Genomic DNA, 24,550 nt, shown 5'->3' with positions numbered 1-24,550 from the left:
TGTCAAAACGCAACTCTCATGGGACTTGATTAGTTATGACTGGAGCTTCATCTGCCAGACCAGACGAATCGATCCAGAGTGGCGGATCAACAGTCTGCAGGACAACGGAAGTTCTCTGCATCCTCATCTGTGAACTTAATGGTAAGTCTCTGCTAGAACAGGCTCAAAATGGCTTCTTTAGTGGATATGCGTCAGTGGTTTCCGGTGAGTTGACAGTGTGGTGAGGGTTTGGCCGGACCGTCCGGCTGTCTGCAGTTGTCTGGCCGTTTTTGTTGCTAGATGTGACAACTGAGTGCAGCCGGCGAGCGGTCTATTGGTTAGCATGTGTGGCTAACGGCGACGGGAAGACTGTTGTTATAGTTAATACAGACTGTGGCAACTTACCTTTGAATGCTTCCGTGTGCTTTACCATGGGGCAGTGGAGACACACTGCCTTTAAAATGATAACTGCTCACCGATAAAGAGTTTTGTTGTTGTTGTTGTTGTTGTTGTTGTTGTTGTTGTTGATGTTGATGATGATATTACACAACAGTCAAATGACTGCGAGTTGTGGTGTTTATGCGGTCATTTCACGTGTCTTTCAGGCCCGTTATGTGCTGAGATTATCTACACAGTAGGGTTTGGGCAAAGTGGTCTCCATGGTAACAGAGTCCTGCCCCAGCTGCCATGTCCACCATCTCTGGATCAACATTCCCTGGATGTGGGAGTGATGCTGCAGCTGTCATGGCAACCCCGGGATGTGAGCAGGCTCTGCTGGCCTCAGACCGCTATGCCAGACTCATCCTGGCCCAGATGAACAAAATGCGGCTCCGCACTGACTTCTGTGATGTTGGCCTGAAGGTCGGCAGCCAGGTCTTCAGGGTCCATCGGCTGGTGCTCGCTGCCAGCAGCCCATACTTCTCTGCCTTGTTCTCTGGAGGGATGAGCGAAGTGGATAAAGAGGAGGTGCAGATCCTTGGTCTGGAGACTGAAGTCTTTGAGGTTTTGCTTGACTTCATATACACAGGTTTGCACCTATCTTTATATTCCCACCATTGTCTTCCATAAAATTGATATATTGTTTTGTAACATTTTCACAGTGGAAATGTTTACTCTTCTGTTCTTTCAGGCGTGATCAGTGTGACTGTGGAGAATGTTCAGGAACTGATGGTTGCAGCAGATATGCTGCAACTGAATGAGGTGGTGACAGTCTGTGGAGAGTTTCTGAAGGGCCACATGGACCCAACTAACTGTGTGGGCATATTTCAGTTCTTGGAACAGATTGCGTGCATGGACATGCTGGAATTCACTGAGAACTACATCCATGTTCACTTTCTGGAGGTATGAATGCAGAGGAGGTACAATTTTTAACTTTGTCACGTGTTAGTCCAGTACATTAAACTAAGACATAGAGCTTCCTTTTGTAACCTGACGTCAAAACACAGTAGGGGGATACCACTACCAACATTAGAGTTTTACCATTTTTACTGTCTGAAGGTGCTTCAGCTCACATTGTAAATTTCAAGAGTAATAGATTACCTCTTTCAAATGCCTCCCTTTTAGGTGTGTGTTACTGATGAGTTCAGGGGTCTGTCCAAGGATCAGTTGGTGAGGCTGCTGCGAAGTGAGGAGCTCAGGATTGAAGATGAGTACCAGGTGTTCACTGCAGCCATGGACTGGGTTCTTCAAGATGTGGCAAAGAGGAAAAAAAATGTAGTAGAAGTACTGGAACCAGTCCGCTTTCCTCTGCTTTCCCCACAGAGACTGTTCAAGTACATTGAGGGTAAGAAAAAAGAATTAAAATATTGTTTTCTGATCATATAGTTTGATTAGACATTATAAATATATATCTTTGAGACTGAGGAGATTGAAAGTAACATAAAGATCATCCAACCTTGACAAGTCTGGCCCTTTTGCATCTCCTCACAGGTATTACTGACTTCAGCCTGAGGGTGGCACTGCAGACTCTGCTCAGGGAATACACTGAAGTCACCAAGTCTCCTAAAGAAAATAAGATGTACAGTCAGCTACAACCAGCCAAGATGAGACCCAGAAGAAAAGCCAGGAAATACCTCTATGCCATAGGTTCTTTATCAAAACTTCAACATATAAACATAGCTTGTAATGAATCTTGGAGGATGAAAAAATCCTATTAGATATCCCAACAAGAAATGTTTGAAATGCAACTTAATGTCTGATCTGGATGTCTCAGGAGGTTACACTCGGTTGCAAGGTGGCCGCTGGAGTGACAGCCGGGCGTTGAGCTGTGTTGAGCGCTTTGACACTTTCAACCAGTACTGGACCACCGTGTCGTCTCTGCACCAGGCCCGCAGTGGTCTTGGGGTTGCAGTCCTGGAGGGCATGATCTATGTGGTGGGAGGTGAGAGAGCTGTGTGTCACGAAAGTGTTAAGAATAAATGAAATTTCTTGTATAACTATGTGTGACAGTGATGTATATTTTTGGAACAGGGGAGAAAGACTCAATGATTTTTGACTGCACAGAGAGATATGACCCGGTCACCAAGCAGTGGGCTGCTGTAGCATCTCTGACCTTTCCTCGCTGTGGAGTTGGTGTCTGCCCCTGCCATGGAGCGCTGTATGCACTTGGTACAGTCATAATAACACCATGTTAAATCCAAACAGCATCAGATAGAATTTGAATTATTATAGGGCCCTCCATTAGTTTTGTGCTACTTAGTATGAATACTGAAGTGTGTAACAAATTCTGTGTCTCTGGTGAAGTCTTAATTTAGGGTTGGAGTCCACACATTTATGACATAATGTACTTTGCAAATTGAGTTCTGAAACATGTGCCATTATACAAGTCAGAAAAAGTATAATGAAAGACATTACAGCGTTTTTGAAGTTTGACCCATACAAGGAGAAAAGTTTAGGATGTTTGGTCTCTGCTGAAAAGTAACTCATTAGTTCTTTCTTCATCTGACTTTCCCCTTGAGGTGGTTGGATTGGCTCTGAGATTGGGAAGACAATGGAACGATATGATCCAGAAGAGAACAAATGGGAGGTTATCGGCAGCATGGCAGTTCCTCGTTACTACTTTGGATGCTGTGAGCTACAAGGTATGATCTTAGAAATACAAGTTTCAATACTTCTGATCCCCTCTTTAATTTCTATCACCACCTACCACATTAACACTTGCACACTCAAAGGCAGATACTAAACGCAGTTGTTTCTTACCAGGATTCATTTATGTGATTGGAGGGATCAGCGATGAAGGGATGGAGCTGCGCTCGGCCGAGGTGTATGACCCCATCTCCCATCGATGGAGCGCTCTGCCTGTCATGGTTACACGTCGAGCCTATGTGGGTGTTGCCTGCCTCAATAACTGCATTTACGCTGTGGGAGGTTGGAACGAGGCACTGGGTGCACTGGAGACAGTGGAGAAGTACTGTCCTGAGGAGGTAAACTGCTACTGTTCATTCATTCGTCTTCAACCGCTTATCTGTTTCTGGGTCAAGGGGTGCTGGTGCCAATCCCAGCTCACATTGGGTGAGAGCAGGGTCACCCTGGACAGTTTGCCATTACAGGGCCGACACACAACCACTCAGACTTACACTCAGACTCAGACCTACAGACAATTTAGAGTCACTGATTAACCCAAAAAATTATGTTTTTAGATGGTGGGAGGAAACCCACACAGACACAGGGGGAACATGCAAACTCCACACAGAAAGGCCCCAGGCCGAACCCAACCCAACCCACAACCTTCTTACTGTGGGGCAACAGCACTAACCGCTACACTGTCGTGCTGCCCAAACTTCCACTAAAGGCAGTCAAAATCTCAATGTCTAAGAAAATTATTTTTCTCTAACCCTAACCCAACTTTACGCCTGCATTTCAGGAAAAATGGATGGAGGTGGCTTCTATGTCTACTGCACGTGCAGGTGTGTCTGTGTCAGCGGTGAACGGACTGCTGTACGCAGTTGGGGGCAGGTCAGCCAGCAGAGACTTCTCTGCCCCGGTGACAGTGGACTCTGTGGAAATCTATGACCCTCACTTGGATACCTGGACTGAGGTTGGCAACATGATCACCAGCCGCTGTGACGGAGGGCTGGCTGTGCTCTGATATCCAGGAATGTTCAATTCAAATTGTGACCCTTGACATCAGCCCCCGAATCATCCCGAAACTGCATTAACTAAAGAGAAGTTGCACCTTAAAAAACACTTAAGTCTGTTTTTCTGTAACAAGGCTTTCACATCATAATTTTTATTTGTATGTGGTTTAGACGTATTTTTCCCTTTTTATTTGTCCATAACATTTGAGATTCATTGTAAATATTAATGTGACAGCAGACCTGAAACTGGAAAACTGCTTCAGTTAACACTGTTACAGGGCACATCTCTTTCACTATTTTACAAGAATTTTAGACTGGCAACACGCTTGTTTTTCTCTTTTGTTTATTGGAAGACAACGCAATCCTGAATCTACTTTTGATTGATTGACCAGAAGACCTTTCTTCATGTTAAGAGTCCTGCGGGGACTGAGACTGTTGCAGGTGAAGTTGTGAAAGCACTGTTCTTTAGTTAGTTTTATTTGTATTTTTCCTCAAAGGAATGTTTGAGGTGTGTGCACTGCTACTTTGACTACGTATCAAACCACTTTGAGCCTATAATGGAGCCAGATGAAACTTCGGGGTGGATTAAGTTTCAAAGTTAGTGAGTTCTGTAAGTAATTCTGAACTTGAGCAGCACATCACTGTTACTCCAGTGCAGCAATTTCTCAATTTCCACTGGACTATTATTGTAGATATGATGATGTACATATTTGTGCCTCCTGCTCACTACTTAATTTTCATAAATCCAAGCAAGTGAATTCCTTCCATTTCACTCACTGGTAGTGTCTGAAATGACTAGATCCTTCCAGTGTCGACACACATGACAATGATCAACAATGCCTATGTTTAGAAATGTGTTTACACTAAATACTGTTAGTTTCCTCTTTGGATTTTGTCATATTTGCGCATATCACTTTGAGGTATTGCACAGTGAAAGTATTTGCCTATCATGTACTATTATCCCATTGCAGAAACTTAATATTAGTAATACACAAGAAATATTACATCCTTTACGTTTCATATTAAACTTCATAAACAGGTGGCATGTGAGCTACTACTACTACTACTACTACTGAAAGTAGTCCACATTACCTTTTTTTTTATTAAGGATGATTCAAATGTAATAACTTGAAAGAGAATTTATCCTCCTAGTCATGTGCGTGCATAAATTTGTAGGATGAGGTTTTTACTCTCAAAACTATCTCTGCTAATTTACTTTCTCCTATCTGATGTACTGAATGAGGCTATGGAGGTGTGTTATGTTATATTATATATAAGGACTCGTGATTTGCCGTCTCTTCCAAGTTTGCACACGTACAGGTCACAAAGAAACAAAGAAACCACTACCCAGCAGCAACAATTACACTGACATCTCAATGGATTTATGGCTCATCATTAAATGAAAAGGTGCTTTCCCATTACAGTCATCAACTCTCCAGTGCTATTTGGCTGCAGTTTGATCCTGTGAAACATCAAGGTCTTTTGGTGTTGAAACGCCCAGGGAAAACTCTGCACTCATCAATTTAAACTTGATCTTTGTTTAAATTTTCACTGTTTGGATCTCAATGAATACCTCGATATTGGAGATGTCACTTTTAGACAAGGAAGTTCTCTGGCATTCCATCTCGTTTTGGCATCCATGATCTGTGGATCAACACACTGCTGACTGTAGTCACTAACAATGTAAAGAGAGGAAGAACGCTTAGCTTAAGAGCAATAGAGGAATATTTATATATTTTTTTACAAATTTAAAATAACATTTAAAAAAATCTATGGGACAGTTCTCATGCATTCCTGTATTTGTGCTTTGACTTGTGTGAGTATTCAGTTGTGCAAATGGTCCTAATATTAATCAACTACCTCAAATTTGCTTGTGTACAATTTCTATCTTTCTCAAGCAAAGGCCCTGCTGTCATCCTGGTCCATCCAGTCTGACTGAGTGGCACTATGACAAAAGTCAAAACAACAGAAAGCACCTCTGATTAAGGACATTATTGAGGCTGCATAAATGACAGCAGCATATTCACTTCAGAGTAAGGGTGCACAGCAACCATTGCTCTTTTCTAAAGCTGTTATTTGAGTTTTAGCAGTCTTAAAATGGAGAACAGTGGAAAGGAAACATATGAAAATAATCCTAAAGTCAATCTAGGGCCTTGACTTTTGCTCATGTAAAATTTCCATATTTGAATCTGACATTTTAATTATTTAGATGGACACATTTTGTTTGTGCGTTCCACAGTAAAAACTAATTCCACAAAAGTTTGCTGAAAAATGTTTACATCTCTGAAGTCTGTAATTTTTACATTTCAAGTTTCTCAAAAGTTTTAAATTTCAGTCCCAAGTTTGTTCCTATTTATTTTCTAAATGTTGTGCCACACTTACAGATATTGTATATCCCAAAAGTAACTAAATACAGCTCGAACAAACCAGACCTTCATAAAATTTGCCCATTTTATTGAGTCCATATGGGTCAAAGTACAAATTGTCCTCTTCAATCACTTCTGAATCTCTTTTATCTTCTTGGTGCAGATTTTTTTAATAATTAGTGTAGCCACTAAGGAGAATGTGGCAACCAGGGTGAGGACAGTTCGCATGGCTTTGAACCAGGCTGGGTACCCCGGTAGCAGCGTTAGGTCGTAATGCAATGACAGACCCAGTCCCATGATAACTACCAGGGCTCCCTCTGCAATATTGTCCCTGCAGAGCAGTGCCATCCAGGCCACAAGCGAAGGAACCACACTGTTTCCCAAGTTCATCCAGTCTGGTTGTGCTGGACTACCAGCAGGGATGGCAAACCCCCAGCGGGCACCTCCGAGGAACGACACTATCGAGGCTCCATAGACCACCTGAGCATATGCTACTTCTGGGTAGAAGGTCTGTGCAGCAGCCATCAAGAGAGGTGCTGACAAGAAGGGGATGAGCCCAGAGAAACCGAGGTATAGAGCTGGCTTGGGAGCCTGACTGAGGGCCTTTAGCCTTAAACCATCTTCAGTGTTTCCTCTGTTTGGGGTGCCTTGTGAATCACTGTGGCAGAGACGGGAGACATGCCAGCTCACAGGCCTGACGCTCAGCACTCTGTCAGTGGATCCTGGCCTGAATGACTTTAACACTGGGGAGGCCAATGAGGACACCCGAGGTTTCGATGAATGGTGATTCACAGCTCTGGTGAATTGCTGAGGACACCTCCACGCTGAAACCTGACAGCATAATAAGCATTGAGAAGCAAGAACACCAGGACAACAGATTGTTATTCTTGTATTGAGCAAATACAGTAGGTCTGTGACCAAGCTGTGCTGATCAAGTCATGCCTTCTTTTAGTCTTACCCCAGAAATTATGCGTCTTACAGGTCCAAATCGAAACATTTTCAATCTGAAAAAAAATAAGTTTTAAATTAGTGACTAAACACTTCCCTTGCTAGATCACTGTCAAATTTTACGCTATGATACATTTGTCCTAGGCTAACAACTGTGCTATCACCAGCTAGCATACAACCTTTTGCAGCCACTTACTCAACCTGATGCAATACAGCGCTATCCTACTGTAACGAACCAGAAGCTACAGATAATGGAGTTACCAAAACTTTATCCTTTACCTTGGTGTCACCCAGCGGCCTCCCGAGAAGACTGCGGTGACATTTGCATGTAGTTAATACGAGTTAAGTTTACGTTAACTGGCTAAACTAAAGGTCGTTTGCTGGCTGCCATTCTATCGGTGATTGATTAAATTCCTGTCAGTCTCCAGATACTACAGTCTCAAACTGAATCAGAGAGATGTGATATCGATTGGTTTGGCTGACGGCGGCGGGCGAAAGGGGGGTATTAAGTTGTATTCAAGATGTTTTAAGTCCGCCGAATGTATAACTAACATCGTGCACGAATAATACATTAAAAAAATATGGCAATACAAAATCAAATAGTAATATTTCGTTTTATTTAGATGTAAAAGTATTAAAGAGAATGGGCGCCATTAAGGCAGCTTATCTTTAACAACACTACGGAACCTCACTTAGTTGCATAATCACTACAGCTCTTGAACGTAGCACCGTCGAGGCTGTTGGAAACCCTCAGTGGCAGCGCCAGTGGTAAGCGCTCCGAAAACCCAAACAAACATCAACGGTCGTGTTATTGAGAGGTTTATAGTTGCCAAAAAGTTTGACCTCGTTAGTGTTTGCAGATTTAATGATTATATTTGAACCACTATCTGCCGGAGGCTTTCGCACCGAGGAGAAGGTACACGGTATCGTCATGAAAGCACCAGCAAGTTAGCTCACTAGCACTTAGCAAGCTGATGAATGTGTGCTGCCGCTGTTAAGGTAGCCATTTTGAAACTGTGTTGTTCCAACGAAGCCAGGTCTGTTTACCTCTATTGTATGCTCATGACAGCTGTTTAAATAGACTGTTTTAGCCACAATGGGCGCATTAAGGGCATTTCTATTTTGCTAAGCACCGTAACTCATGTAAGTCATTTCAACTATCTCGCAGGTTTTGCAGGTTACTTAATAGGCTAGGTAACGCCAGCTTTGGCTAACAGTTGCTACGCTAGCGTTGATCTCAGTGAACTAAGCAGAGTCAGGTAGCAGCAGAGTTAGGGCAGATCTCACAACGTAAGCAGTTAGTGAGTAGCGTTAACTAGTTGCTGCTTCTCGCCTTCAGTTATTTGGATGCATTTAAAGCCATAAGATCCCTCAGCTGGTTAGCTTGGCGAAACGTGCAGGTAACGTACTGTGTTGTATTGGTCTGCCTCAGTGTTTGTGGGCATCTGGGTTTCCCACGCTCCACAAGCAACGTGAAACAGGGTGCTTTTCAATCCCAGCAGCATATGTGTTGCTGTCATTTAAATGAACAGGTGAATGAGTGAGGTGTACCACTGAGCTGCACACTATGACCCTGTCTGTGGTAAACTGGTTGATGTTGAGCTGTTATGTAATAGTTCAGTGGGAATACGCCAATGGGTCCGCGGTGCTCTGAGTTTGACCTTAAAGGCTCTATTTTTGTTTTGAATCATGCCGTATTATAGTGCCTGTTCGAGTAAGATGTAGGGCTGAAACTGAAAGCCCATTTTCATCCAGCATTACACAGACACACTGCCAGGCCTGTTTAGATGCGCAGCCGTCTGAGAACTGGCGAGGAAGAAAGTGTTCAAGTTATTTTTACACTGGCATAAATATTTCATTTACCAAAGACGACACAATTTTATAAAGCAGCCAGCTTTCAGCATGATTGGTGCTGAGATCACTGAGTCATGATTTTATTTTATTTTTATTTTTTTCACGAAATGCACTTGAAGTGTCAAAAGCAGCTTCGGTAGTTGTTTCTTGAGTGGGAAGCTATTTTTGGGATTTGATTAAGATATCCAGCCAAAGACAGACGTCTTTTATCAAATCTGACAGGCCGTGTAGTTATTTGCAGTAACACTGATGGAGTAAATATAAATCTCAATGTACTACTCGCATTGTTAGGAACACTTGGGTAACACTGTAGGGTCTAATACAGCAGCTCTCTCATCAGCTTGTTTTATTGAGGTGGGGATTCAACTTCATGATTATTTTGGATGCATTAGTTTTGTGTTGCTCATTTGAATTAGTTGTTTTCTTATACTTTGTGCAATTCTAACCTGTTTGTATTAACAAAGGTAAACTAATTTTGGAAATATTTAATTATACAACACCATCACAATCTACACATTGGGTCATCACCTCACTGATATTGTAAGTTTAAAAAAAGGTATAGTGTTAATCTGTATAGAGTTAAATGAAGCATTGCTCTCTAGCAAATGTGTTTAGGGCTGTGTATAATTTTGAACAAGAAAATTTTAGGTGATTTACATTTTTCTATGTTAAATCTAATACTGTCTATGTTTAATGCAGGCCCAGTCTGTTCCTGCGCAGAAATATCATCAATGAAACATCAACAAGAAAACAGAAAACTGCACTGAAACTTCCCTTGTGAGGAAAAAAGATCAAGCAGGAGAAACCCACGATCTTTCAACCTTATTTTATGCCAGAGAAAAAGGAATTGATTAAGCTTTCCCGAGGACTATATTTTTCTTTTTTCTTTTTTGTACAGGTTTAGGTGTTGTTTATGGACTCCTGTGCATCACGTGACACAACATTTTGGCTTGTGGGTACTTTTTGTTTAGCTTTTGAGCTTGTACATCTATGAAATCAGCATTACACCCTTTATCTTCTTCAGTCAAAAAATTGCAGATAATTCAATGGGCATCATACAAATGTGATATCAAAACACATAGAGATAAAAACGGCATTATAATGCATTATACAGCAGCACCTCTGTCTCACTAACCAAAACTGAAAATGACAGCAATGTAACATAGGGTTTTGCTTTCTTCATTGTCATGTGACTTTGAACCTCTGAACATTGCTTTTTTCAATCTCAGACAGTCTTTTCACCATTTTAATGAGGTGGGCAGTGGTTCACAGTGACCTCTGTTGCCTGTAAAAGACTGTCTCTGAACACATTTCTCTTTTCTGCATGCATTTAAGTAGATCTTAAAATGAGTCGGTAAAAGCTTTTTCAACACAACAACATACTGGCACACAGTGTGGCAGGACAACTGTCTCATTCCCGCATCTGGCGTCCAAGTAGAAGTGCTACACAAACCGCTGTCCATGTTTCAGGGCAGGCAACTTTCCCAGGCTGCTTCCTTACATTGATAATAAAACAGCCTGGCTTTTTGTCACCACTTGGACAGATCACTGGTCAAATCAATCTATTTTGCCAATCAGCATAAAGTCCAACTCGATTGGTGAAGAATTCAGTCTGTCTGGGGAAAAACCTGGACTGGAAACAGTAACATTCAGAATTCATCAAAGACGTGACTGGCACTGGAGCTGCTGAGGAATCTGTTTTGAGAAGATTGGTCCCTTTGTAGACCTCTGCACTTCAGCTTTAAAATTTGCTTCCTGCTTGGCCAGTTCTCTGGATTGCCATTCCAGATCATTCCTACAACCTTTTGACTCATCTCCCAGTGTTTCACCCTGGACGAAGGGATCTGCCTCTGGGGAAAGGGGCTGTGTCGTCCTGGTGGAGGTGGAGAGGGGGTTTTTAGTGTGCTGCTCCCCATCTGTCAGTGCACACACACTGTGATCAGTGCCAAGAGGCCTGAGGAACCAAGGCCAACCGGACTGAGAGAGGAGGCAGAGGACTTCAGAGCCACAAACTCTGGGGTAATGATGAAGGTTCACCTCACTGATTTGGCGATGGGCAAACATGCATGAATGTGCTTGTAAGCTGAAAAATAATGGCAGTAGTTTAGTCCGTTAGAAGTCATTTATCAATAGTTTGTGGGTTGTAGGTGCTAATTTTTTGGCTAACATGCACATGTTGTCTGAAGTGAAGATAGAGAATTTGTTTAATCTAGAATGATGAGATATATACATCACACAAATACACTGCAAAGTAACACTTATGTTCTTCAGATATTTTCTATCCCAACTGTCAATTAGTTATTAGCTTTATAGGCACAGCTGCAGCATGTCAAGCTTTGTTGTTTTCTGCTAAGAATAGGACTCTACTTGACTTGTCTTGTGGGAGACCTTTACCCAGTGAATTTCTAAATAACTGAGCTGACACAGCACTTGAAAGACATGACATGAAATCAAAGAAGGATGGCCATGAAGGGGAACTCTATTTAATGTCAGATATTCCTGTTACTGTATCTGAAATTTCTGAAGTTGGATTTTGAATATATTTTTTATTTGATTTTTCTTTCTTTTCCCCACATTAGATCCTGGCCATGAGGTTTGATGCCTCAATCCACTGACCAGAAACACTGGACCTAAATGGCGCAGCATGACTTTGTCCCTGCCTGGCTTAACTTCTCCACACCCCAGCCTGCCAAGGTGTGTGTGTATGTGTTTGTGCAAATTTTTAATTTGAGTGTGTACAAGGTGATCACAGGAGACAGGAGGAGATAGACAAAGCTTAAATGTATAGCTGTTGGAGTCACACCTTTCAGTGAATGTCTTGTCTGTACACCTGAGAGTGTGTGTGTGGTCAGCAACAAGCCACCCTCAGGGACGGACAGTGCAGTCAGCCCATGGTTCAGAGGAGGGTCATTTAGACATTGTGCACTATTGTGAAAAAGAACGATAACAGAGGAACGAGATTGGTTTTAAATAACATTAAATGACAGCTCATTGTCCTGGCAGAGAATTTAAAGGAGGCTTTCATGGATATTTTGCATCTACCCATTCCTGAATTTGCATATGCTCTACGAAGAGGCCATGAAGGAAAATAAGTTGTTACGGTTTGGAGAGTGGTCAGAATTGCAGACTTTACAGAAACAGTGGATTGGATAAATTTGCTGTGAACCAGGGACAACATTTCTGCGAAGACAGATTTTTAGGGCATTGCGTTGGAGGAAGATCTATGCAAAACTTAGACACTCCTCTAGCAGGAGAAATTTTGACTGCCCTCATATGACTGTTGCCCCAACACAAGCTGTGCTTGTGATCACAGTTTCCTGAGCTTACTTAATGTCATAGCTGTGTGAATGCACAATCGGCAATCACACTGTTCCATCATTGTGTCCACATACAATTACTTGTATTTATATCATTCTAGTATTTATACCTAAGGAAATATTTTCACCATATCATTATTCAGTTTATTATTGGATAATTTTTTTTCTTTCCTGAGGTTTTGGTTTTTACCCTGACTAATAAGTAGCTTCTCTGGCTTCACTTCCTGAAGTTAAGTTTCAAGACATCTAAACTGCTGATACAGTCTAACTGGTATAATGAATAAAAGGGGATGTTCAAATGATGAAACATAAATATTTTTAGCCAGTTAAGATCACTTTAAGATCACCTGTTCTGTTGTCCATTAAGCAGACAGCATTTGCTTGATAGCTAAGTCTAGCAATAATGAGGATGAATATGGATGAGAACAACTGTAGCAGCAGTTTGTTGCAAGTGTTTGTAATGTAGGTAGCAATAAAATACACAGGCAGGATGCCATTGTTAGGATTTGTCTGTGATAAGTTCTCATCTTTTAGTGTTCGATTTGATGTGATGCTTTAGTTACATTCAATTTTGAATGCTGAAGGATTGATTAAAATGCTGATTTACTTTTGACACTGTCATAACTCACAGCTCAGTCATGACCCCAACCAAGTTTAAATTATATTTTGTGTCCCAAAAAAAAACCAAAAACACCCAGTGTATTACCTCTTTAGAGAGGAATTAGCAAATAAGGAGGTGGAGGATGTTAGAGGAATGATTGGATTGATTTTAAAAATGTCTGAAAAACTGTCTGATTGACCGTCTGAGGTTGTCAGTTTCTGCCCAGAGCTCAGTTTTACCTGTGAATCATGGTGTTGCCCATCTTATTGGCTTGTCTGTGAAATCAAGAGTCAGGGCCAAGAAACAAGCTGCTTTCCTGCTGACACGACTTCACCTCATGCCATTTGTCATTAAGGATTAATATGCATACTCTGCCAGGGTTAATGGCTAATGTAGAGCTCTTCAGCTTTTTCTGTCCTTTTGCTTTGTATTTTTTCTGTGAAAATCTGTAGAGACTGATGCTTGCAGGGGTTTGCCGAAGAACAAGATTTGATCTTTGAGTCTCAGCTGATAACGAGCAAATGACTAAGACTGAACTGCCTTTGCAGCCAAAGCTGTCCATCACACAGATGTGTCAGTTGTGTCACTTCAGCATTTACCAGGATTATTTAACACTACTTACTGTCTAACAGGGCAATATGTTAGTTGGCTCCATCTAAGTTTTTACACAAAAGGTCATTGTTGTTTTCTGTGTTAAGATGATTGTTAATAATTGTGCATCATCTCTGTGGAGATTCCCTTTATGCCAACATTGTCCTGCTGTCTGTCCTTCTGCAGTCCCCTGCTGCCAACCTTGACAAACAAGGTGAGCCCCACCACCACAGAGACGGCAGAGCAGCTGTGAGCCGCCGCCGCCACAACTCCTCTGATGGTTTCTTCAACAATGGCTCCCTGCGCGCCCCAGCAGGTAACAGAGAGAACAAGCCTTAACTGGTGTTTACCAGGTCATTGATGTTATAGAGCTTACATGATAACATGCAGAATGAATGAAATTCCACTTCTCTACTTTATAATTGCGGTGAAACACAGCACAGTGTGAATTCATTTTATACTTGTCCCTACTTTTGCATATAAGATGGAATCTTTTTATGAAGCTCTCAGGGAGGGAATCATGTTGGTTGTATTTCAAAAATTGTAACAGTTTTGCAAAGTAAAATAATTGTGCATGATATTGTTTGGATTGGAGGCCACTTGCTCAGACAAAAGTTATAGAGATTGATGTAGCAACTGTTTTTGTTATTATTTCACTTCCACCCCCCTGTTCTGCTATTGTTCAGGACTTTGTCTAAACTGCAGGTAACTGTTGTGTGGTGCCAGTTTTACTTGTGTCTTTGTTGCTGCTCACCTTTTGACTCCTGTTGCTCAACTCCACTCTTGGTTTATTTTTGTGATATCTAATTTTTCTATTCAGTCGCTTTTCAAGTGTGCATCTCCTGCATTGGATGAAAGTTGATGTGTCGATGGAGTTCAGGCGTAACAGCATTTTTCATTTCTAGGTTAAGACAGTAATTGTTGGTGTTATTTAACCATTTGTACTGCAGTTTCTCGGATATCTCAAGCATTGCCCTTCCATTTACTGCTCTGCTAGTCAGTCTTTGTGGTGCTGTCACTGTGGCAAAACAGAGAGGATGCTTTGTCTCCCCTTACTTTTGGAGCACTGTGCCACTGGATCACGAAAATTCCCTATTACTTCTATCTCAGTCACTGCTGGTGTTGTGTAACTGTAGTAGTTCTTATACCCTGTTGGTCTTTGTGTCCAGGATTTTAGGGAACTTGGTTAAGTGGTTGTGAGTCCCATAGTCTACCACTTTCCTCTCTCTATGCCCATTGCAGTTTAGGGTACACTTTGCTAAACTGCAAATCGGGCCCTTCTGCATATTTAATTGATAGTAAAGTAAGTAAAGAAATAATGCTCAAGTCATTTTTCTGAAGGATCTCAGTTCTTTGATTGAATTTCTGTAAAACCTTTTAAACTTTTAAACCAGTTCGTAAGTGAAGAACATAAATTTGTTGAAATAAAAACATGAGTCGTGGGCTTACTGATGCCAGTGAGTACAATTCAACTCATGTTGTATACCCTCTGCTTCTCAGCTCTGTTTTCTTATTTGTTAAGGTTTTGAAACATTCTCTGGAAATTGTAGTATATTACATATAATATCAGATCTTAGTTGAATCAACCTCATTGTGAGTTTGAGTATTTTAAAATTTTCTGTCGATTTGTGTTCAGTAATATTTCAAGTGAAGAATAAGTTTTCCTGTGAGTGGATTGAGAGTGACGATTAAAATCTGTCCATGAATACATCAAATTTTTATTTATCTATTTGCTTTTGTTCACAAAATGATAAGTTTAATATGTTGTCAGGACTGACAAAGACTGAAGGTTTTCAGATGTTGCATGCATGAATGCACACTTGATCCTGATTTCACAGTCACATCATTACACTATTCTTATAAATGCTGTGTGTTTGTTCTTTTTGGAGGCGATGGGTGGCAGCAGCCCTCCCTGCTTCTGAGGCATGACTCGGTTGACTCAGGAGTGGCCAAAGGAGGACATGGTGGGCTGGCAGGGGGCTCGTGTTGGAAAGAAACACCAAGTTGGCATGGAGCTCCGCGGGGTGCCCAGGACAGCCACCACCACCAGGGACGCCACCCCAAGCGGGGAGGAGGCGACAGGGACAGGCAGGGGGGGCACCGGCAGCGCAATGGTAACTTCCATCCACGCAAGGGCACCTCGTACCAGGACAAGTTTCCCAACGAGGAACGCAAAGACAGCAATGACGACAAGTTGAAGTTTGTGGAAGAGGACTTTGTGAGTTTATGAACCTTCCTTAATTTAAAGTTTCCTTTTTCAAAAAGAACGCTATTGCCATTAGAGGACTTATTCCATGACAGAGCTCTCCCAAAAGATTAGATACCTTGAGTCAATGTCAAAGCTTTTATAAATATAGCCTTGATTTCTAGAAAAATAGTAGTTACTGCAGCAGAAGGGACACACTGCACCAAATTCCCAGATAAGCAAAACTGTAAAAAATATCAGAAATATTTTACTTTTTCTGGATAAAAATTTAAACTCTCCCTGTCCAGAACAAGTAGGCTTGGCAGTAACAACACACCTACAATTTTAGGATGTTAATATAGCTTCAAAATGCACACCTTGAAAGTCTAAATGTTTGCTTTTTAGCCCTCCCTCAACCCTGAAACAACTGGAAAGCCTGGGAATCAGATGCGAGCAGTGGCTCCCCATGCTGGAGTGTGGGGTAAGAGCACCCAGTGCCAGCGGAATTCACAATCTTGACACAGACCAATATATTAAAGTTATTGCTTTGTTCCGCAGTTTCTTTCTCTCTCCTTTGTAACTTGTCATTACTGATTTGTGTTTCAGAAAACCCCCCGAGTGGCAAACAGATGGTGTCCAAAATGCTCGTCATCAAGAAGGTTTCCAAGGAGGACCCCAGCACGGCATTCTCTGCAGGGTTCGCCACTGCTGGCGCCCTGCCCACCAACGGCAGCAAAGCTCCCATCGCAGGCTCCAGTGTCTACAAGAACCTGGTCCCAAAGCCTGCTGTGGCCCCCACCAAAGTAGGACTCCCTGCCATGTGTGAAAAGATGTCAACAACAGTATTTGTTTTATTCTGCAAAGAAAGAAAGATAAAGCTAATCACACATACTTGGACACATACAATACAGTACGCAAGCTTTGCGTACTGTGAGCAGTTCTGTTTGTAACAGTTATTATATGCCTTCTCTGCCAGAGCACCCAGTGGAAATCCGGTGGTAGAGAGATTACAAAGTCTAGCCTCCACATGCCAGGCCGAGATTCACTCTTCACCAGCCCCGTCTCTGCAGCCAAACCCAGCACCCCAGTCAGTGGGCCACAGCACAACACCCCGAAAGAGGTGAACTTTTTTACATGACATAAACTTATCAGTACATACTAAACTGCACAGCGAGTACAGGGGGACGTTCATATGTAGCACTGTGTTCTCATATTGTAACTCCATGCATGACTTGTAGCTGGTCTCCCCCAGTGTAAGTAAATGACAGGTTTTATTTAAACATAGTCATTATGTGTTCGTGTGGTTGCTGACTGAGAAGCTTACTCACTTGCACACATCAAGTTTTCCTTTGCCGCAGTGTATATGCCCTGCCTTCTCTCTAGTCTATTAAAATGTCTATCTGTGGGCATGAACTTTAATTTTCATCACAAAGTATCACGAACAGCATGTGTTGAACTGCAGCAAATACCAAGGTTGAACACTTTGCAACATACAATTGCCCCCAAGATTTTATTCAACGGTTAAAATGTCTGATCATTGCTCATACATTTTACTCTGCAAATTGACTCTCTAATAGATTGACAGCTAAGTTAATATGTTTATTTTATGTTGTCCTTTCCCTCTCTTCTGCTGGCTCGTTGTGGCCTCGCACCTACAGCACCCTTCCAGCACGACTCCTCCCATAGACATCGCCCCGTCGAGGCTGAAGCTGATGCGCCGCGGTCCAGATCGTAAAAGCGAGTTCCTGCGAGCTCTGAAGGACGAGGGCACTGGAGAGCTGACAACAAGCAGCAGCCCAGGAACATCAGGGGAGGTAGGCAGCATTTGGCTCATTTTCATAACCCTTAAAACAGGGCCGCAGTTGTTACAGATAACGACTGAGGTGAGAGGGTACATTGTCACACATCGTGTGACAGACTACAACTACACCAGCTCCCTTTAAAAAGTGAAATTACATTTCGGTGAATATGATAGGCTGCGTTTGCAGTAAGGGGAGGATTTGACATTCTTTTCCTTGAATTAAATGGGATGACTTTAAAAACAGACAAACATAGGGAATAAATAGATAGGATATGCAACAAAGATCCCTGAGTAGGAGATAATGTCATTAGGATGCCACCCAATACAAAAGAAAAATTTTCATGTGTGTCCCCTCCATGTGTGAACTTTCTTAGGGTGAAAGCGGCACCCCAGAGCCTAAAGCTTACAGCGAGGAAGTCTGTCATGAAAATGGTCTGTCCTACTCCCTCAGTGACTCAGACACCGAACACCTGTCCAGCTCCCTGGAGGCAGAGCACAGGTATAACACTCCTACATATACACACACATACGCACGGACACACCGGCTCACACACAGTAAACTGAGTAATGACTGACTATTTATGTAGGTTGCTGAAGGCCATGGGCTGGCAGGAGTATCCAGAAAATGATGACAACTTCCTGCCTCTGACGGAGGATGAACTGAGAGAGTTCCAAACTAAAACTGAACAGGTGAGAACTGTGAAAAACTCCCCCCCTTTTGGTCAAATTGGGGTCTGTGTCTTTCACAATTTAATTTAAAAATAAATGTAAATGATATAAAGAGATTTCTGTATTGAATGTGAGGAAATTAAGTAGCATCCCATACACACACTAATTATCTGAGTCTTTTGACCAGCTGAAGAGGAACGGCATGCAAAGGAATGGGGTTCTCCCGAGGGCGCGGGGTGTCACCCTCCACTTCACCCCCTGGAGGAGTGTGGCGGAGGCGCATGTCGAGGAGGGCTCCGAGTCCGAAACCAGTAGCAGCAGCCAGACCTCTGATGATGACGACTGCATCAAATCGTAACGTGGCTTTATGGAACAAAAAGAAAAAAAAAACAATACAACAGCCAACACCACATCCCAGCAAGCAATCCCCTTCTTCCTCTCTCATCTTTGTTTTTAGAGCACCATTTTGAATTTCTTTTGTTGTTTTTTTTTTTTCTTTGTTTTGTTTTGTTTTTTTGTTGTTGTTCTTGCACAAGGGAAAAACCAATCATATCCCAGTGAAGGGGGAGATTCCTGCTCCGCCAGACGTCGTTTTCCCTGCGTTTCCTCCTTCACTGCAGTCTCTGCCCTCTTTGACCCCCCTCCTCCCCTTCTTCCTTTTTCTTCCTTGCTTTGTGGAACTGAAGTGTTCATCAAGAAAAGAAGGGCAATGAATGCACACTTGATTCTGCTTCAAACAGACTAACTCATTTCATTGATGATGCTGATGACACATTATTAATGATATTAATAAAAATTGGTTCCTGACAAGCTGATATGTTTCAATATGAATTTGGCTCCTGTGGTGTTTTGTTTACTGTGTAAACAGCAGCAGCTTTTCCCAATGAAACTAATTCTTCATCTGTGCCAAATATACCTGTGTTTAACCTCTTTAAATAATCTCTACGATGGCAGGTTTGTATTTAGATATGGGTAGTGTTTATGCCTACTTTGTTCTAATATTCATTTATAGTCTAAAAAATCCTCTGCCCCCTACTTTCTGAGATGGCATTACTGCAGTTTTCAAACTTGTTCATATTTATTTTAGATTTAACAGAAAGATGAGGGCTTTCAAAAAACAAACTGTAAAGTACAAATGAAATTTAACATTTTTTGCTGTTTCCTAAAATATAGTGTGAAAATATTTGTTTAAAAGATGATAAATGTTGTTTAGAAGTCAAAATGTTCAATTTCTGGAGCCTGGACTTTTAAGACAGTTTATTGCAGTAGAAGCAAGTGCTTTTAATCGCATGAACAATAAGTGTGTTAGTTGAGACAGTACATTGAAGCTGAAGCCGCTGGAGCTCAGCCATTGTGACTTCAGCCTTTACACCTGTCTTTCCTGCCGTGTCAGCTGGTCCGTTGTAGGTGTACATTGTTCAGTTAGACTGAGCACAATGAAAGCATGGGAGGTGATGGTAAAGCCTCATCTGGACACAACCAGGCCTGAGGAGGCGTTCAATCAGCCATGTGAAGTAGAAACACCTGTGTGCCGGGACAGTTCTCCAACAGTTTTTCAGATCTTTGCATTAAACACAAGATTTACTTTTCAACCAGTCTTGAAACAATGTTCCTCATAAAAAAAAAAAAAAAAATCGTCGCACAACTAATCCTTTTACTGCCCTGGAGAAAACTGTCAACTTTGATGATTTCAACAAATTTATTCAACAATTAGGTAAATGTTTTACAAGTGAAATTTTTTATTTCAAACACCTCTAGAGCCTAAATCACCAAAATAGGATTAAAAGCAATAAGTAAGGGCTTTATTCACACATACACATTCACTATTAAAGTTTGACTCTTTGAAAAAACTGCCTGTGTTTAAGTCAATAACACTCCAACAGATAATGAAGTCGAATGCCATTAGTTCCCTTGTTTACCATATTTCCCTTTTAGGTCATGGCAGTGCAGCAACTTCAGGGATGGATGTGACTGGTACACTGGCCCCGGTCCCCTTAGCTTCTGTATGATCTCTTAATGTCACAGCTCAGCTAAACACAAAATGACCACAGACACATTCTTAATAAACTGCTGCGTCTGATAAATCAGAGCCTAATGATTGTTCTGAAAACACACAATCTGGAGCCAGCAGGCAGGAAATCAGCTTCGCTGACACCAAACTCTTATCAAATCATATTCTTTATATTTTATTGGTTACATTCCTGAAATAATACTAACAATATAAACACATAGAAAAATAGCTGCATTTATTTACAACAGTAAACAACTGTAGGGACGGTAAGAACTTGATGTGATGTTCAATCTCTTCTTGGCCTGAGACAAAGATTGAGGGGATCCATCTTCACTGCCTGAAACAGAGGAGACAAACTAGAAACAGTACATTCCTTACACACCTTACATTCCACAGCTGGACAGTACTTTTAGTTCTCATATCTTGATACTTGTATTGAGTTATAAAAACCAGTCAACACTGAAACTTTACCTACCCCTCCACTTCCATACTGTTTGTGAGTCCATTAGTGTCTCCGTTGTGAACGCCATCAGTGTGACTGTCATCCTGCTTCACCTTCTTCAGCGCACCCTCCTTCACTGGGCTTCCCTCTGGTTTCCTCTGGAAGATGAGTTCATTCAAAACAAGCTTCTCATCTGTCCTACTCATTCATGTATTTCACTGAAACACTCGCTGCCTCACCTTCTTTCTGACCAAGTGGGAGATGTCTGAGATGGGAGATTTGGAGGCCTGTCTGTTGGCAGGAGCAGCTCCGTTGGTTGATGTGCTGTTAATCTAGAAAGTAAAAACCATCAGTACATGGGCAAATCAGTGAGAAAGTCTATATGCTATGAAGGGGAAGTCACCACTTACTGTTGAACTGGAGGAGGCATCACTGTTCTGTACAGCAGGTGCAGAAAATGAAGTGGAGTCGCCATCCTAATATGAAGTTAGGGGAAAAAAAAAAAAAAAATCAAAGTCTGAATGAGTAAGGCTCTGCATCCTGCGGCCCAGTCCATCACAACATTAGACCATACAGGAAGATTTTACAGCAACACCTTTAAAAAGGCATCGACTGAATTCCTAATTTGCTGCCTTGATCCTGTTGAGAAACAGACGAATTTTTAGATGATATGGCCACTGGATGCTACAGATTTAGACATAACATATCTGTCCCTGTGGATGCCCTGCAGTTTGGCGCCCTCCTTGACTCACCAGGACACCCTTCACAACTGCAGATGTCGTGCTGAATGTTTTCAGTCCCTCTGTGGCGTCTTCCACCTTCTCCTGGATCTCTGGAAGCAGAGCCTTCAGCTCCTCCATCTCCTTCCTCTCATCAGGCAGAGCCTCTGGGCCTTCTGCGTTGTCAAGCAGCTCCTGCAGTTTGTCTGAGGGACATGAGGATACAGCTCAGACACATTTCCTGTCAGGGTGTAAAGTGCTGCAGCAGTCCAGCCTCCTTACCCAGCCTGGTCTTGATAACGGCGATGGAGCTGTTGAGCTCCTCGATGGCCTGGCTGTACTGAAGGTTCAGGCTGTAGGTGAGGCCCAGCTGGTAGTGAGTCTCAGCCAGCAGGCGGCTGTCCGAGTCCAGGTGCTTCACCTGCAGTTTCAGACACTCCTGGAAATCCTCCAATGCCTGCGTGTAATTTCCTGGGAAGAAAAGCAGCAGCTCAGCACGATAAGGCAATAATCAAATCTCCATGTGTTCATTCATCAAGGTCTAGATCCCTGTCTGAGGGTGTGACCAATTCATAAACACTTATCTGTTGATCATTTCCAAAATAAAAAACTTCAACTATGAAGCCATAGAAAGTGGGGGGAAAAAAAACAGCTATTTGTTCAGTTTCACCAAAACAAACATTTGTAATTTGTTTGTACCTGATTCAGACGACACTTCGCCCAGTTTCAGGTAGGTCTGAGCTGCCATTAGCTGATCATCCTTAGTCTCTTTCCTGATTTACAAAGAATATCAAAGTCACCACCAAGCACTGAGCTGCTTTAGTTTTCGGATCAGGACAGGTGGGGTCTCCATTACCTTTTATAAATTACTTTTGCTACTTCCAGCATCTCCCAAGCCAGCTGGAGGTTCCCCACCTCCTCTTCCTCATCATCGCTGTCCTAAAAAAAAAAAAAAAAACACAAACAAATCCACACTCTCACATTTAGCTCAGACAGTCAGCTAAGTCACTTTGAGGTACTTGAGCCGATTGGTCAAGTACCTTCTCATCGGCGCCATCTCCTTCACCCTGCTCTTCTGCATCATCTCCATCCTCTTCGCCATCTGACAGAAATAAATAAGAGAAATTGATTGGGCAACTTGCCATTACAATCACTGTGGCGCCATTTACAATCAAGGTGTATATTTAAAGGACAGAGGGGAAGAGGGAGAGCATCACCTCCTGCTTCCTCCATCTTGTCTGCAGATTCCTCCTCCTTAGTTTCCTTCTCAGCCTCCTTTTCCTGATTGTCTTCACTTTCAGCCGATTTGCTTTCAGCCTCACCGTTTTTTCCCTCATCTTCCTTTTCCTTTGCCGTTTCCTGTTGTTCGTCACCAGCTTCAGCCTTTTCTACATCAGCATTCTTCTCTGCTTCGTCGCTCTGTTTTCCCTCAACCTTCTCAGCTTCTTCATTTTTCTTCTCTGCCATGGCATCATACACCTGAACCCTCAGCTCATCTCTGGTCTTCTCTGTTAAGATCAGCAGTAAAAAAAAGGATGCAGGTGCTTAAACAGGACAAAAACAAACCCAGACAAAAAGATGGGAATGAGCACTTGAGGGCAATACACCACTTCTCTCCCTCACCATCAATGTTTTCAGTGCTCTCAACATTGGAATCGTCGGGTTTCGCCTCATCCTCCTCTGGCACTCCTTCGAGAGCATTACCCAAGACTGAGTTTTCCATCCTACAACAGCACAATCACTTAATTCTTCACACAATGTCTTGCGAAACGCAATGACCAACAGTCCCACAGAGGAGTTAATTAAATTGAAGGTCACCAGTTCACACTGATATTCCTTACCGTGCCAAATCCAGCAGCGCTTTACCGCACCAAAAGAAAGCCTCTCCACACTCATCCGCTGTGTCTCCGTACTTTTTAGCTCTAAACAGAAATAAGGTTTCAGTCATCATTTGAGCTGTGACAATAACTTGACTTATTCATCACATCAATCTATTTTAATGCTGATGTAAAGACACCACACACTTGAAGCTTATTCTTCTCAAAAGTAGAGCTACTTTTTTTTTCCTTTCCTTTGTGGTCTTTCATGAGTACCTGTTGTCTCTACATGTGTATCTGATAATCATATTTACAGTGACCAGGTTCAGGTATTTTGGTAGCCCTGCTGCGAGGATTGGAGCTCAGACAAGATGATTTTTTTTTCTGTGCTCCACTTAACACCAAATGTTAAGTTAAACAATGTGATTCACTCTCACGCTGAAAGATTTTTTTTTGTGACATCACTGCACACACGTGGAAAAATCAAGCAACTAGTTCACAATCCGCCCAGTTTTCAGCATCTTATTGGACTCTGTCAGCGTCCCGTGGCTCTGACAGATGGCCGTGTCCTTTGTGTGGGCGGACTCACAGCAGGCCGCAGGCCTCCTGCAGGGCGCCGACCGCCTCCACCACCTTCCCCATCACCAGGTGCTTCTTGCCCTCTCCGATCAGCTTGTTGGCCTCCTCCATGTTTCTACGCTGGACCGAGAGAAAAACGCCTGTTTAGCTCAGCTCTGACACAGACGGCTTTAGCTTCCGACGCATACCACGGCCGTCAGGTCACTACTCACCTTGCCTGAGGGAAAATGAGCGAAAAGCTAAAAGTGTCCGTCTACCGGTCCGGTCCTCTGCTCGTCTCAGACTGAACTCAGCCCTTGTTTCAATTTGGCGCGAAATATCCCTGCCCTTTTTTGTCCGCTTCCGGGTTCATAACCTGGCGCGGGAGATTTCTTAAAGGCACACGGTACTACAAGACTGCAACCAATGGCACTGCTGTCACAACCACAACAGCAGCAACAATAACAACAGCAGCTACTGTCACATCATGTGGCAATACTGCTGATGTTACTGTTAGCGCTGTTTGCTTTTAACTCCAGCAATAGCCACTTCTTACAAACGCTAGTAAAAATGCATCATTCAAAAATAAAATGGATCAATACTTCAGATTATTAGA

At 42.4% G+C, this 24,550-nt stretch overlaps 4 protein-coding genes across 9 annotated transcripts; 2 read left to right on the top strand and 2 right to left on the bottom strand.

Annotated features, from left to right (window-relative positions):
- Positions 1 to 73: 73 nt before the first annotated feature.
- On the top strand, positions 74 to 4,941 carry ipp (intracisternal A particle-promoted polypeptide). Of its 3 annotated transcripts, none has more exons than XM_029524599.1 (10): positions 74 to 141; positions 585 to 1,006; positions 1,109 to 1,320; positions 1,543 to 1,762; positions 1,909 to 2,064; positions 2,192 to 2,359; positions 2,428 to 2,586; positions 2,937 to 3,059; positions 3,181 to 3,401; positions 3,842 to 4,941. In XM_029524599.1, exons 2-10 carry the CDS (start codon positions 667 to 669, stop codon positions 4,064 to 4,066), a joined length of 1,824 nt encoding a protein of 607 aa, XP_029380459.1. In that variant the 5' UTR covers positions 74 to 141; positions 585 to 666; the 3' UTR covers positions 4,067 to 4,941. The 3 variants fall into 3 exon arrangements, with proteins under 3 accessions (XP_029380459.1, XP_029380460.1, XP_029380461.1); XM_029524600.1 differs by lacking the exon at positions 74 to 141 and adding an exon at positions 143 to 204; XM_029524601.1 differs by lacking the exon at positions 74 to 141 and having other exon boundaries at positions 667 to 1,006; positions 2,449 to 2,586; positions 3,842 to 4,066.
- A 179-nt stretch (positions 4,942 to 5,120) lies between these two features.
- On the bottom strand, positions 5,121 to 7,768 carry LOC115058358 (transmembrane protein 69-like). Its single transcript, XM_029525710.1, has 3 exons — positions 7,649 to 7,768; positions 7,380 to 7,425; positions 5,121 to 7,252 (listed from the first exon to the last, which is right to left on the bottom strand). The coding sequence occupies exons 2-3, from the start codon at positions 7,416 to 7,418 to the stop codon at positions 6,551 to 6,553; spliced, it is 741 nt and encodes a 246-aa protein (XP_029381570.1). The 5' UTR covers positions 7,419 to 7,425; positions 7,649 to 7,768; the 3' UTR covers positions 5,121 to 6,550.
- Positions 7,769 to 8,005: 237 nt separating this feature from the next.
- Positions 8,006 to 19,218, top strand: gpbp1l1 (GC-rich promoter binding protein 1-like 1). Of its 4 annotated transcripts, none has more exons than XM_029525414.1 (12): positions 8,006 to 8,137; positions 9,923 to 11,242; positions 11,803 to 11,917; positions 13,919 to 14,048; positions 15,622 to 15,950; positions 16,323 to 16,398; positions 16,524 to 16,720; positions 16,894 to 17,037; positions 17,576 to 17,731; positions 18,093 to 18,217; positions 18,306 to 18,408; positions 18,575 to 19,218. In XM_029525414.1, exons 3-12 carry the CDS (start codon positions 11,858 to 11,860, stop codon positions 18,743 to 18,745), a joined length of 1,491 nt encoding a protein of 496 aa, XP_029381274.1. In that variant the 5' UTR covers positions 8,006 to 8,137; positions 9,923 to 11,242; positions 11,803 to 11,857; the 3' UTR covers positions 18,746 to 19,218. The 4 variants fall into 4 exon arrangements, with proteins under 4 accessions (XP_029381274.1, XP_029381273.1, XP_029381275.1 ...); XM_029525413.1 differs by lacking the exon at positions 8,006 to 8,137 and adding an exon at positions 8,144 to 8,285; XM_029525415.1 differs by lacking the exon at positions 8,006 to 8,137 and adding an exon at positions 8,297 to 8,406.
- A 416-nt stretch (positions 19,219 to 19,634) lies between these two features.
- LOC115058106 (histone-binding protein N1/N2-like) lies at positions 19,635 to 24,260 on the bottom strand. The gene is made up of 14 exons (XM_029525417.1): positions 24,168 to 24,260; positions 23,966 to 24,075; positions 23,401 to 23,481; positions 23,183 to 23,283; positions 22,777 to 23,067; positions 22,600 to 22,661; positions 22,416 to 22,498; positions 22,259 to 22,332; positions 21,842 to 22,030; positions 21,593 to 21,765; positions 21,251 to 21,316; positions 21,080 to 21,172; positions 20,874 to 20,998; positions 19,635 to 20,735 (listed from the first exon to the last, which is right to left on the bottom strand). The coding sequence occupies exons 2-14, from the start codon at positions 24,064 to 24,066 to the stop codon at positions 20,729 to 20,731; spliced, it is 1,446 nt and encodes a 481-aa protein (XP_029381277.1). The 5' UTR covers positions 24,067 to 24,075; positions 24,168 to 24,260; the 3' UTR covers positions 19,635 to 20,728.
- Between the last annotated feature and the right edge of the window lie 290 nt (positions 24,261 to 24,550).

Source organism: Echeneis naucrates, chromosome 17, assembly GCF_900963305.1.
Source record: "Echeneis naucrates chromosome 17, fEcheNa1.1, whole genome shotgun sequence".
In the NCBI taxonomy this organism is placed as follows: domain Eukaryota; kingdom Metazoa; phylum Chordata; class Actinopteri; order Carangiformes; family Echeneidae; genus Echeneis; species Echeneis naucrates.
The sequence above is the reverse complement of the archived record's forward strand: the minus strand, read 5'-3'. Positions and strand labels throughout refer to the sequence as shown.

Coding starts and splice junctions, on each gene's coding strand:
- LOC115058358 (XM_029525710.1), bottom strand. CDS start 7,418: ATGTTTCGATTTGGACCTGTAAGACGCATAATTTCTGGG. Junction 7,253..7,379: donor TAAGACGCATAATTTCTGGG/GTAAGACTAAAA, acceptor TTATGCTGTCAG/GTTTCAGCGTGGAGGTGTCC.
- LOC115058106 (XM_029525417.1), bottom strand. CDS start 24,066: ATGGAGGAGGCCAACAAGCTGATCGGAGAGGGCAAGAAGCACCTGGTG. Junction 21,317..21,592: donor CAGTTGTGAAGGGTGTCCTG/GTGAGTCAAGGA, acceptor ACTTCATATTAG/GATGGCGACTCCACTTCATT. Junction 21,173..21,250: donor ATGCCTCCTCCAGTTCAACA/GTAAGTGGTGAC, acceptor TTTACTTTCTAG/ATTAACAGCACATCAACCAA.
- gpbp1l1 (XM_029525414.1), top strand. CDS start 11,858: ATGGCGCAGCATGACTTTGTCCCTGCCTGGCTTAACTTCTCCACACCC. Junction 17,732..18,092: donor GCCCAGGAACATCAGGGGAG/GTAGGCAGCATT, acceptor GAACTTTCTTAG/GGTGAAAGCGGCACCCCAGA. Junction 18,409..18,574: donor TCCAAACTAAAACTGAACAG/GTGAGAACTGTG, acceptor TCTTTTGACCAG/CTGAAGAGGAACGGCATGCA.
- ipp (XM_029524599.1), top strand. CDS start 667: ATGTCCACCATCTCTGGATCAACATTCCCTGGATGTGGGAGTGATGCT. Junction 1,007..1,108: donor GCTTGACTTCATATACACAG/GTTTGCACCTAT, acceptor CTGTTCTTTCAG/GCGTGATCAGTGTGACTGTG. Junction 1,321..1,542: donor TCCATGTTCACTTTCTGGAG/GTATGAATGCAG, acceptor CCTCCCTTTTAG/GTGTGTGTTACTGATGAGTT.